This window comes from Carassius carassius, chromosome 11 (genome assembly GCF_963082965.1).
Source record: "Carassius carassius chromosome 11, fCarCar2.1, whole genome shotgun sequence".
Classification (NCBI taxonomy): Eukaryota; Metazoa; Chordata; class Actinopteri; order Cypriniformes; family Cyprinidae; genus Carassius; species Carassius carassius.
In genome coordinates this window covers 24,823,086-24,837,537 of record NC_081765.1, presented here as the reverse complement: position 1 = coordinate 24,837,537, position 14,452 = coordinate 24,823,086, and the positions used below count along the sequence as shown (strand labels likewise).

The following is a 14,452-nucleotide window of genomic DNA, read 5'->3' as shown; positions in this document are numbered from 1 at the left end:
ATAAAATAAATACATCCTTGGTAAGGATAAGAGACTTTTTTTAATGACTTCTATTACAAAACCTTTGAACTTCTGGACAGTAGTGTATAAGGCTGTAAAATGACAAATCACAATATAAAATAACTTACTTGATATCCCTGGATGATGGTGTATCTGTTTTTGCCATTGTAATCCACCATTTCAATGTAATCAAGATATGCGTCAGCCCAGTACACCAATTTTTTTACCAAATCCAATGCCACTGCAGTTGGCCGGCCAACCTTATAATCCACAATTCGAGTTCTGTTGGTGCCATCCATGTTGCAGCGCTCCAGTTTGGCTTGATTCCCATAGTCAGTGAAGAAGAGCATTCTGCAAGTGATCAGAAAAGAAAGTCCAATTTTATAAAAAAAAAAAAAAAAAAAAAAAAAACCTTTTCAGGTCACCCAAAAAATGAAACTTCTATTCTTATTTACCCATCTTCATGTCATTCCAAACCATGACATCTTTTCCATGTCAACAGCTAGAATTGACCAAGGAAACATACTGTATGCTATACAGGTTCAAAACAACATGAGGTTAAGTAAATAATGAATCACTGTTTCCTATTCCCTTAAAAGTACACATTACTGTGGCTGTTCCTGTATATATGTATATATAAAAAGACCTCATTAGTGACATGCATAAATGCATTTATCAAATGACACCATCCTCCTTTGAAGTATTTCAATTACAGTAGCCCTGTTCCAAAAAGGTTTTTTCTTTCCCTTTTGTGTATGCAAATTAATTATTATGGTAGATGACCAAGCTACAAAAAAAAAAAAAAAAAAAAAGTCTACCAGTGAATGCAAAGTGTGCTAGACTGAGTTTTCAAGCTTTAACAACTTCAGATACCTAGTGGCTGATACTGCAAACACATAATTTAATTAGGAATCTAACAAAAAAAGAGTTCACACTCAGCCTGTGTGCCCCAAGTGCTTAATTGCTCTGGAGAAGCAAACATTAAACATAAAGGAAATTAAAAAAACTTCACCGTAAGGAGCTTTTTATCATGGCAGATCCATCTCGTAGTCTGTTGTTATCCAGAATTCTTTGCAGCACAGTATCAACCTTTTCTTGTAAGTCATTCATTTGTCCCTTGGGGTCTGAAGTCGCAGAACTCATTAAAATTTTCAAAGTCAGACTTTTAGCTGATTAGAATATTAGTAAAAGATGTAAAAAAAAAAAAAAAAAAAAACACGTCTCTCTAAGGCTTCTGCTTCTTGACCCTTATCAAGTCTTTTGTTTTCTGAATGCTAGAAATGATTGAACCTTGTATCAGTGATTCTTTTCCTGCCTGCCAACAATAAAAACCTAATTGGATCCTGTAACACATACAAAGTTCCAGTACACTGTGGTGTGTTTTTCTTGCTTTTTTCCTCAGCCAGATTTTTTTTCCTTCACATTTGGAACAGTTCAGCTCTCGGTACAGAAACTGACACTACATTGTTCCATAAAGAAAAGAACAATTCACACCAGAAGGGGAAAAAAACTAAACAAAAAACAGACAGCATCGTTCTGTTATTTTAAAAGCTGTTCAAACATGATTAAAAATCGGATAGACATACTCTCAGCCACTTCCTCAAACTGCCCACAGTCTGTTCACTGACCATCTAATGCATATTGTACAAAAATCTGGAAAGCCCATTTTCAATCTGGCAGGCTCCAAAGTTTTAAACTGGCATATCGTAAAAATGCAACACACCATTAAAAAGCAGCTTAAAAGTAAAGAATAAATATATTATATAATAATAATACAATAATACAATATTGAATAATGTTCAAAAGTTTGGTGTCCGTAAAGGATTTATTACTCTTATTTAGCATGAATGCATCAAAGGCATTTACATTGTTACAAAAGATGAAAGAAAAAGATGAAGAGATATCAGCATATTAGAGTGATTTCTGAAGAATCATGTGACACTGAACACTGTAATAATGATGCTGAACATTTGGCTACCATTACAGGATGGTCACATTTCGGGGACCAATTCCAAACTAAGTAATTAATGATTAACTATGAGTTTTAACTCAATAAAACTCCTATTTTGCTGCTTATTAATAATTAGTAAGGTAGTGGTTACATATAGATATGGAGTAGGGTGTTAAATACAGTCATGTAGAATAAGGCATTAATATGTGTTTTAATATTATATTATATTATATTATATTATATTATATTATATTATATTATATTATATTATATTATATTATATTATATTATATTATATTATATTATATTATATTATATTATATACTTTCTGAGCAAGCCACTGCCACATATTAGATTCAAGCACTACTCAATGTGATTTTTAACTCCAAAATAAATGACAAACAGAAAGATAAAGCTGATAATGTATCTGCAAGTTCACTGTCTTTCTCCTATTTTATGAAAGCAGAGCTATCATACAGCAATCCATGATCTTATTCACTCATCCACATTTAATCTGTGGTACAGTTTGCAATCTGCACAGAATAGATTTAACATATAAACTTGTGATACTGTATTTTAGATACATATTTATTTTATATATTATTTAATGTTATTGGTAGATAATGGATTTTCTTTATAATTGCAGATACTTAAATCCAACAAATAAATAAGGAGTGAATGGCCTTGTGTCATCATTTATGCAGTTATTGCTTTTATAAATAGCTCCTTTAATATAACAGTCAGATCAAAATATAATCTCTCCAAATTATACAGTTTATTAGACTGATTGTAGACATTGTCGCCAAACAATGTAGCAATTTACTACATTTATAGAATATGTAATCCTTATCCAATCAGAATCTAGAATTGGAATTGTTCAAATAGTAATCATTTAGATTTCATAATAATTCTTAGCGACATTCAACAAGTCTGAAATATCTGAAATAATATTCACCTTCAAGTGAAACAATAAAGGCAATAAAACAAAATGAATTAAAAATAAATCCATAACTTTTTTATATGCTATATATTGCTCTTGCACTCTTGCACTGTTTGTGTGTTTGATGCAAACAAACATTTTCCACCACTGTTCACTGTATATTATTTATACATCCGATTCTAATAATACACACAGATGAGACATGGATGCAGAAGAAATTATTGCAGTGAATTTTCTCATACCACATAACATAACCACAGAATGATAAATAACAATTATTTATTTGTTTGGTGGTTAGATAACAAACTCAATAAGCCCAGACAAACCACAAAACACAATGGGAACCAATCTGACCCAGTCATACATCTCATTTGCTGCTTTAGACCTTTGACCCTGACTTTAAGTAATCACTGTATGGTGGCACAATGGTCCAACCCAAACACTGACCGCAGGGGATTTTCATTACTGTAGAGAATACTGAACAGAAAATGCCTCCCCTTTCTTTCACCAAGACAGATTACCAAACAAGAGGGGGTATATCGGATGTATAAAGATTTGTGCACAGCTTTGTTTTCATTTTGCTCTAAATCAAATTCAAGTTTCACACTCTCTCCTCACAAAAACCTCTCACCCTGCTTTTTCAAATTGATTTGGGGATTTTAAGTTAGACTTTGAAAAGCGAGGTTAAAGCAAGTTCAGTCTTATTCCCTCTCTGGGATTTTTGTTTCAAATTAGAAAGCTAAATTTTACATAAAGCCTCTCCAAAAGCATACAAGAGGCTTTTTCAGGAAAGCAGGCAAGAAATTGGACAAAGAAAAATATGTATCAGTGCCACAAATGAAACGCTTAATGTTTCGTGAACTCTTTCTATAACTACTATGCCACATGCTGAGCCACTATCACAAACTACCCCAATTTCTTTTGTTTTCACTCAAGTGCTCCTGGCTGACAGACCTCCTGCGTTCCCTCAGCCTCCCTTACACACAAGCAGCTCCAACCTCATCTAGCCAATTACTGGAGGAGGACCAGAAAAAGCAGAATGGCTATTTAATGTAACTGCACTTTGCTGAAGCCTGGAGGTTTAACCACTGCACTCCTCTCCCACTTTCTCGTGAAGACACTGGCTGGATGGACTGAAGAGCATGTACAAATGTGAGAGAGCCATTCCCGTGGGTTATGTTCATGTAAACGCACCAACAGCATGTTGAAAAAAAAATATATAAGCGTTTAAGTTGGCATAATTACATGCTCATCATGGACCATAAAAGGACACAAAAAGGCACATTCACAGTGTATGGAGGAGGAACAGTGTTGAGCTTGTTTGATAAGGGTAAAAAGGGCCAACTGCAAGATTTTTCCTAAACCAGATTTTCTGCTTAATTTGGCCCTGTGAGGTGAATTAAGTGATCTTTCAAAACATATGGGAGCCTAAGAGAAAAGCAGAAAACCAGAAGCATATGTTTCTAAAGCCATATCCTACAGCACATGCACTGCACACCGAGAGCTTTGCAGAGATGAAAGCTAAAAAACCTGAACAATTCTGTATCTAGCCACACGTTTCATTGGTCAAAAGGTCTGAAGTGTTTGCTTTAACTTTATTTGTACATTTTGTATACGTTTTTTTTATATATATTTTTTTTCTTTGCATACTATGCATTTATAATATTCTTTAGAACATAAAATACATTAATATGTATTTATATGTATGCAATAAATCAATGAATAAACTAATTCAAAGATATCTTGAATGTCAAAAAAATTTATATAATATCTTATAAAGCAAACAAAATATATTTTTTAATTTACTGAATGTATATGCACATATATGTATAATTGTATGTATGTATAATTTTACACATATATACACTTTATTTATCAATGCTTTTATTTACACTTTTAGAACATAAAGTATCTTTGAATTAATGATTTAACTTGTTTCACCTGATGCAATATGTAAATCATGTAACACACTGAAAGCTGGCTTCCACTTAAAAATCTGGTTTAGAGTACACAAACTGGCAACAGTTTTTTCCCCCATAAGTTTCCTACAGACACCATTTTGAGCATTGAGATTCCTTAATAAAAAAGATTTTTGGCACTTATAGACTTAAAGCAAAAAGAGAGCCACCATGGATGAATGGACCATCTTTGCCTTTTCCAGTGAGCAATAAAACGTTAGCACTGAGAGGGCAAAAACCAAAGTGATGCAACTGGAGAATTCAGCCCTCTGTGCATTCCATTCAAAATCTCTTGAAAGTTTTTAAACGATCTCTGTCGTTGTTGATGATCACAGAAGAAAGAACACAGCATTTAGTCTCAAAGAGATAAACGGCTGCCATTTATTTTAAACACCTTCATTCAAGGTTATTCAGGATTTCATTTTTGTCAGAGTCAGAGCACGGAAAAAAAAAGGATGACAACCACACACCGAAATATGGAGGTGAAATTAATGGCCTGGGCTCTCCTTGCAGTCTTTATTCTGCTGAACACCAGTGCTACAATTTAGGTTCACTAGGCACAAGGCGTCTCATAAAAAAAAAAACGTAACAGAGTGCTTTGCCTGTCCTTGCACTCTCATGAATAAATGGGACAATCTCTCTCCTGAATTCCTATGCTAAGCTCACTGGGAATATTACCACGGCACTCCTTTTAGCAGCTAATAACTAGAATAATCATATTGCCCTTCTCTCCTTTGAGTACTCTATGTGTTCTTTTACTCACTTCTCCCGAAACATGTCCACATTTACCGTGCTGACATGAGGGACACGCCACCACCTTGTTTCAACTGTGGTTTTGTGGTGTCAAAGCAAAACAAAACTCAGCTTAAGCTGATTTCTGAAAGGGCGTTCAAGACTGCGGGATGCTGGATAAATCATGGAATACTAATGGCACTCCTGACTGTAGGAGTTGTAGCACAATCATGCAACCAGACCGTGTTGAACAAAGGAGTAAATATTTAGCTCTGGGAATAGTAGAGGCAAGACACAATTGGAGACATATTTGCCTAAAATATTGCAATGTATGTGAGAGGATATAGATCATCAAAGGCCTTGTCAAAGATGAAATCTCACATCATCATTTTCAACTCACCCCATTAGAGGATCCAAAGCGATTGCTTTAGGGTTCAACAGGTCAAGGTCTATCACTGTAACGCAGGTGTCTCCATACTGGTTGCAAACAAATATTCTGTCTCTTGCTTGATCCACAAAGTAAAAGTTTCCTGTGAGCCAGTCAAAGGCTAATTGATCAACGTCTGGAACAAAGGAAAACATGGCACAAAACAAGTTGATATATTGGTGTGATTAAGTCATAGAGAATGGTGTGTTAATCAATTGATCATATTCATGAAAGATCTTATTCATGAAAATAAATGCCTAATCTACATATTACAATTGCTACTTTTCCTTTTTCAATGAATATTTTATTGTTCAGTGTTGTTCAATATATTATATTGAATATTCGTTTGGGTGGAATATAAAAATTGCGTAAATGTAGCATGATAAACAAACTAGAAGAATTAAGTAAAACAAGCAGTGCACTTTTTTAACTAAAAAGAAAAATGCCTTTTGTTAAAGCAAACAAAAAGTGCCCCATAAACTAAGACCTATTAGTAAAATTTATTCACTTTTTCAAGATCATAAACTTGGTCCATTAGAGGCTCTTAATGCATTGCACCAGAGATGAAATATGCTATAACTGAAATGTGTTGCTTTAAGTTTAAGCATTAACTTATTATCCAATTTAATCCATGGTAAAATAATAGGCTACTTATTAAATAAGTAATAAATAATTTTTGATTTGAGATATTTTAATGAATACTTAATGAATACTGTAGGATGAACTACACAAATGTGTATAAACTATTTAATGTAGTAGTAAATAAATTATAAGCTCTGTTAGCTTCCATACAGCTTGCACTGATGAGCACTACACAGTCAAGCAGAACTCAGTGTTACACTAAATGTTTTGTTCAATATTAGAAGATTAGGTCTCACGAATAAAAGACAAAATGTACTGAATTTTTAACAACAATTTGAAGTCCTGTTTCAGATTTTATTTTACATTTTTTCGCATTAGTACTTTACATGAATCTCAGGGAGTTAAGAATGGGGTCCCTCAAAAGCCATGAATTTTAACTGAAATGCATACTGTCTACAGCTTAAATAAAAAAATGTCAATAGGTAGCATTTAAAAAAATGTCAATAGGTATTATTTAAAAAAAATATTTATCAATAACATCTATATTTTTTGGAAATACATATATATATATATATATATATATATATATATATATATATATATATATATATTTAATATATATATATATATATATATATATATTAAAATACTAAATTTATTTCAATTTGATTACAATTGATATGTCATTATATTGATATTGATTATATTGATTCAATTCTGGAATTTCTACGGCAGATTCAACTTTGATTTGTGTACAACCATACAATTTGTTTTATTGCTTGGTCTCACCATTCATAAAAATTAATCAGTGCATTAGTTTTCTTATTGTAACTTTAATGTAACTGTTTAACAGGAGCCATACCATGGAGATTCTGGACTGTCTTTACTTCCTGCTCTTTAGTGAAGCCACTTGCTTTCCTCATCCTGGCACACCGGAGTTGTCCGGAGGACTCTAAGGATGTGACCCAGCATACTGATTCCTCTTTATGGTTGAAATCCAAGCCATGAGTTCCATTTGAGTCCAGTTGTTTGAGGGTTTGCAGGCGGGATCCATTTAGGGCTGTGATTATAATATTATCCGAGCTTCCAATCAGCAGTGCTGCAGGGTTTTCACCGAGCTCTGGAATAGATGGATAGGAAAATAGTGACAAGATAGCTTGAGGCGAGGCATTTCCTGGGTATCCCATGCTTTCAGTAGAACAGGATAATACAGGCTTCTGCAGAGGGCACGAGTAATAGAGAATCATGTCTCTTAGGAGAAAAACCCATTTTCAGAACACAGCAGTCAGCTGGAAATTTCTGTTCTTATTCAGTTTTGCAAAGTATTTCAAAATTGAAAGTGGGTGTATAATACCCACTTTCAATTTCAAAATCCTTTGCCAAACTGAGCATTGTATAATACAATTTGTATGTGTGTACGTATATATGCAAATATTTGTGTGTATTTCTGTTTCTGTGACACACACACACACACACACACACAGTATGTATAAAGGTATAATATAAGTAAAATAAACCAACAAAGATCTTTCCTTTAAATTATTTAGCAGTGTATTTATTTTTAAGAGTCTTATTAAACATTCACCTTTCTAATGGCTATGTCATCCTCTGCTGGCCCCCGTCAGACGGCCAGGAAAAGATGCATTGAAATTTATATGCATGAGCTTTCATATCTAATGGAAACCCAAAGTTATCCCAGTGCAACAACCTCTTTCTGCTAAATTAATATTAATGTGGGTGAGCGCTGAGTTCAGTTAAGTTTATGGGTAATGATATTCAGTTTATTCCTCATAGGAAAGCAGTCACATTGATTAAACGTGGGACAGATTCTGCATCCAGCAGCAAGGTGCACCTCTGCCTGCTAGCTGTTTCCCACTGACTGTACAGTGGTGTAATCTCCATTTAATTTAAAACACATATTCAGACTGGCTGCAGTGCACCGCACCATTAGAAATACAAGGACGCATCATCTTTTTAGGTCACAAAAAGCTTTGCACGTGGCATCCTTTGAGGCCAGCAAACCTAGTACATGTAGTAACAGACTTTATTTATGAATTGTGTGTACTCAACGTAATTAATTTATGCAGGGGCGAGTTTACAACACCAGTATTCATAAGACTTTAAATTACCCTATGGGCCTTAGAAAAGCTGAAAGTCAAATTGCATAAAAGCGGTGTGTATAATTTCCCAGATAGTTCCAGTCAGTTATAACAACATTTATGATTCAAAATGAATGTAAATCAACTCTTAAAATGTTAATCAGAGGTTTGTATACAAATATGATGCTTAAATTGTTACTCTGCAGTGATCGGTTTCCGTCAGAATTCACTGAAGAAAGCAAAATTATGGAAAGAGGACTTTTCCACCAGAAGCCAGTTTGAAGTTAAAAACATCTTAATGATGGATTAGTTTACAACAAAGAGGCAGATTTTTACTTCACAAGATGTTAATTGATGGACTGGAGTCATCTGGTTTACCTGTTTAAGATCAGCAAATTTAAATATTTGAGGGAATTAATCCTTGAAAGGTCTTAGCAAAACAATTTTGCTAAGATACAGCAATCCAACACCAGCGAACATGAAAAACTGTTCACAGGTAGAGAAAAAAGTGATACTTTATAAAGGATTCGCTCTTGATCCACTTATATACATGCTCACTATGTTTGCTCTAATCAAAATAGTTTCCCACAGCTGATACTGTAAGCAAGTGAGATTCAAATATATGCAAAATATTTCTCCTTATTTTATAATAATTCTCACAGCTGTAGAAAATCTAGCTATTAAGCATTTGGGACTCAATAACACTTTATTTATTAAAATGACTTCAATTACTTGAGCCTAAACAAATCACCAATCTGCAAAAGGGATTAGAACCCATTTAGAATTGTGGTGAGTGTTTTCCCTACAAAACCCCCTTATTACAAAAGCAGTCGATTGAATGATAAACTTGATTGGATTTGAGGTCTGGTTTTGTTTAGACACTCTCACAGCCAGGTGCTATTAGGCAAGTAATTATTGGCATGGACTGATAAAGACAAAGAATAGCTGTCCTTCAGGCCCTGCTCTTCATAAAACTCAGCCTCCAATTAATCCTCAATGTCTGGCTTATCTTCAACCAATAGCTCCATTATTTCTGTCCCTTGGCACAGCAACACTGATATAGGGACTGTAGCAGAATATCCAAAGCAAACTGACTAAATTTTCAGGTCATTATGGGAATGAGAGACTGAACTGGTTTAGTCTGGATTCATATGTGATCCTGGAAATTTTACATGGAAAAGACAAGCCTTAGAACAGAAAAGAATTTCTATAATTTCTGTGCATACATAAATAGATTTATTAATGACTCGAAGAAAAAAGAAAAGTTAAATGCAGTTAAATTTTAAACAAGCATTGATTTAGAGGGGCATGTTCTCACTTTATAAGGTAATTTCTCAACCTTAATAATTCATGAAAAAAAAAAGTTTTATATAAATAAATAATTAGTCTAAAATTACAACAAATAACAAAAATGACATAACTTTTACCTGACATACAATATTGTATATATTGAAATTAATCTTTAGAAAGTTCAGTTTGGAGAAGAATTTTTTTTTTTTAATTGTAATAGAACCAGGTGTTTCAAATTAACAAAGACGATTTCTTCTTGTGTAATTGGATTGTTGACTCAAAATCTCCACAATTTACGTGGCAATCACTGAGCAGAACTATGTTGTTTCAAATAAAAGTCGTTTCAGATACATGCAACATCTAATCAGCATAGCATATTTCTCAAGCAGACATTAGAAAATGATTTTCAAGGTCAGAGAGTTATCAGCGCCAAAGGCGGCTTAAAGCAGAACTGCAGCCTCTGTAAATTGATTTAATTCATATCACACAAAATAATAATCCACCTTGTTTCAACTCAGTGCACTCTTGTGGACATGACAACATTTCAGGCAGCTTATGTAGATCCCCGGTCATTATTTTATCATGCTCTTACCGTGTTTGGCTATGCAGGAGTGTCTGTTCGGCTGCAAGCTGTACCCATCTGTACAGCTGCAGCGATATGACCCATAAGTGTTCATGCAGGTCTGGCTGCATGTCCCGTACATGGCACATTCATCATGATCTGTACACAGAGGGAGAGTCATTTATGAGAAATAAGGTGTGCTCAAACTTGACCCAAATACATAAAATCCACTTAATGTGGCCTCTCGGTGGCTTCTCCCTATGCCACCTCGTTTCTTCGGGCAAGTCCTGCCTTGCACCAATCTCCAGAGCTTTGCCTGTTTAAGCTGTACTGAAGTGTAATGGTGATTTACTGATATATATATATATATATATATATAGTTTTCTCACTAAAAAAAATAAATAAAAAAAATAAGTAAGCATATAATCTATAAAATATGATTATATGATTCTAATATAATATTTAATAGTTTGTAACAAAGTATCAGGGTTGAAACACTTTATTAATAAACAAACAAACAAGCAAGTAAATAAATAAATACAATTTTACGCCTTAGCATCAAAGGCTATATTAATGGAAACTCAACAATAACATTTAAATTACAACACATTGATTTGTACTTTTTATTTATTTATTTTCTTTTTTAATGTATCACATTTTTTTTTTACAAACAAACAGCCAATAAATAAATAAATATATAAAGAACATTTTTTTTCTGATAAAAAAAAAGTTCCAACAATCAAAGCTGAATATGTTTTACAGACAAGGAAGACAAAAAATATGTAAAGACAATTCTTCTCCTCTCAGTAAATATACTGTACATGGGTAAGCCTGGTGTGACCAGTTTTAATTTTTTTATTTAATTTTTTTATATACAGTATAAATCATTGATTTATACAATCAATGATTACATAAATAAATGTAATAAAACCGACTGAATATTAGTTCTACAATTTAATTGCTGAATGTAGTCAAAAAAACGAATCACAATTTTGGGGAGGGGGGCAACATTTGAATTATTTAATTTTCATGATAGGTTAACTTTATGTTTAATATTGTTTTATGTTAGCTATGATAGATAGTTCATCTTGCATACCTAATGTTCTCACAAAAATAATAATAAAAAATATATAGGATTTGTGCTGTTAATGCTTAAAAGAAAAGAGACCTAGAAAGATATACTGTATTCCTCGAGAAAAATCTATCCAGTTTACAACTTCCTGTTTGAGTCTGATTTCTGCAACTGAGACAATCAGCTCAGTTAGGCCAAATAAGGCCGAGAAGTCACTTTGACCTCTCTGGAGTCAATGCCTTGCATCAAATAAAGCAGAACAGAGGTGTGAAAAGACACCCTGGGGACGGATAGCCACCCCTCTCCCTCCTCACCACCAGAAGCTGATCATTTGTCTGAGAGTGCCTACCTCTACAGCTACGCCCATCCTCTCCCACCTCGAATCCATCCGCACAGAAGCAGAATGTGCCGTTTCTGGTCATGATGCATCCATAACGGCAGTGCAGCTCGTGACAGGCTGACAGGAGTTCTGTGGGAGGAGAGAGAAAGAAAGAGTTTGAGAACGAGGGAAAAACATATAAATTGCTTTTTGATTTCACTCCCTCTAAAAGCCCTTCCTTGCCATCAGCATAAGGATGTGCCAGCATATACTGACAGTTGTGAGCCAGAGGCGGGAATCAATAGCACTCTGTGCAGGTGGAATCAGAGAGGTGTTCCACACTTTTGTTCCACAAAAAAGAGATGAAATTAGAAGAAATACCTAACCTTTCTGTTGAAAATTCTATGAGGAAAGAAAAAAGGTTTTGTTTGGAGACCTACAGAAGCTTTTAGCAATTCTTCCTGGTCTTTGGTCCTCAAAATTCAATCAACCTGCCACAAAAGAGTTGTGCACAACTGGCTATTAGGGTTTTTATTAATAGTCTCCACAGTGGACCTTCTCTGAACGCCATATTTAGCAAGCATGAAATGGAAATGGCTGCTAGTATCCTGATTGTTTGGCATCCTGTATGAAACATTCTGGTATCCAATACCTTTTTCTTATAATTGAACACCTTATGAATCTGCCATTACTATTGGCAAAAACATTATTGAGGAACAAATATGCAGTTGGATAATGTATCACATGCTGAAAAGTTAATGATCTCGATGAACTACATCTCTTAGGGAGCTTTCACACTGGCAGTTTAGTGCGGAACGGGGCACGGTTTGCATGAAAAATCGCTAATGTGAACGCTGTCATCGGACCCTGGTGCGCACTACCTGACTAGTTGGCTAGGAGTCTACCTGGAGAAGGTGGTCGTGGTCTGATTTCGGTTGCTCCCGAGCTGTGGCGCGGTTTGTGTGAATGTGCAAGCAACACGGACTCGGTTGCGCACTTGTTCAGGAAGTAAAGTAACCCGTGCATGCGTAACACTTTTTTTTTGCATGTTGTGATTTAGGATGAATTTTACAAGTTTTAGAAGTTGTTACAAATTTTGATCAATCAATCAATCAACCAATCAATCAATCAATAGTTCATCTATGGATCTATGGGATATGGTTTTATGAATTTATGGAATATGGTTCCATCTATGAAATCGTTTATCTACGATTTACTGAAATATTTGATTTATTTGCATTCCTAAAAGCTTTAGTAAAAAAAAAAAAAATTAAAAAATAAACAAACGTCTTCATAAAAATAAAAAGACAGAACTGTAAAGAAAACAAATCTACAACTAGGCATACAGTCATATTTCAAAAATGTCACTCTAAGATATACAAAAACAAAACATCACGAAACAAATCTCTATCATTTAAAGTAATAACAGAGACACAAAATCACTTTAATAACAATTTTTGAAAAACTCAAAGATATTTAAATGTATGTTTAAGTTTATTTATCTGATCTGAGCTCTGATATTAGATATAATGCATCCTGTAAGGCAAAGAGCAAAAATGTATTGTATTTTGTGTGTGGAATATCTGACAAAATGAACATAACATGACAATTTTCTACTAAGACAACCCTAAAATTATTTTTCGAGTTGATGTTTTTTTCTGCCTTCCAGCCTGTCATTCTTTCTGTAAGGTCTCAGTGGAATACTATTGCAACAACCTAAAATTATTTTTATACAGTGCAAGCAACAAAGGCCACATCAGCATGTCTCTGAATCCCTCTGTCTGCCTGTCACTTATTAAATCATGTGGCAGCTCCTGAGAAAGGCAACAGGCCCAACCGGCTATTGTTCACTGCACTCTTCAGACATTTCTGGGTGTGGATTCAACTGTATAATTACAACTTCTACAAAGAAAACTGATTTAACAGCTTGACAAAAAACAAAAACACAAACAGGTCAATTAAGACATTATTTTGATTTGAAATTAAATGAACTATCACAAAGAGGAGCTTTTCTTTAGCTGCTAAACATTCATTACTGCAAAGGAATGTATGCAAATCAGTTCTTTGATTTCTTACATCTTGTGTCTGATAGCTGATTATAAATTAATAAAATCAAATCATATATCTAGTTATATATTCTTCATCATTTAAAACTAAATCTATTTCTGTACATTTTCTTTTTCTGCCCTGTGCAACCTATTATACTGTTTTTGTACATCAAAACTGCATACATTACCATACAAGAAGTATTACTGTTACCACTACTAACAAACTAACATCCATTGGCACTCGTGAATCCTGATTTTATTATAAAATTACATTAAATTTTAAATGTATTTTCTTAAATTATTATTATTGTTGTAGTTGTTGTTAATAAAATATTTATAAAATACATATATTGCTATTCTCCATTTTTATATAACTAAACAAAAAAATAAAGTGTCATAGTGCATTCCGCTTATGTGTGCAACATGAATCACTAAACTGAAAAAATTAAAGTGTCATAGTGCATTCCGCTTA

The 14,452-nt window shown here is 33.8% G+C and overlaps 1 protein-coding gene across 1 annotated transcript in view; it reads right to left on the bottom strand.

Moving 5' to 3' along the window:
* The window catches only part of LOC132153280 (low-density lipoprotein receptor-related protein 1B-like), a 228,918-nt gene that overhangs the window by 148,873 nt on the left and 65,593 nt on the right, over positions 1-14,452 (bottom strand). Inside the window, exons 4-8 of the mRNA XM_059562662.1 lie at positions 11,963-12,082; positions 10,572-10,700; positions 7,453-7,710; positions 5,982-6,144; positions 129-351 (exon numbers count right to left, since the gene is read on the bottom strand). Coding sequence (XP_059418645.1) covers positions 129-351; positions 5,982-6,144; positions 7,453-7,710; positions 10,572-10,700; positions 11,963-12,082 — 893 coding nt within the window. The remainder of the gene's footprint in view (positions 1-128; positions 352-5,981; positions 6,145-7,452; positions 7,711-10,571; positions 10,701-11,962; positions 12,083-14,452) is intronic.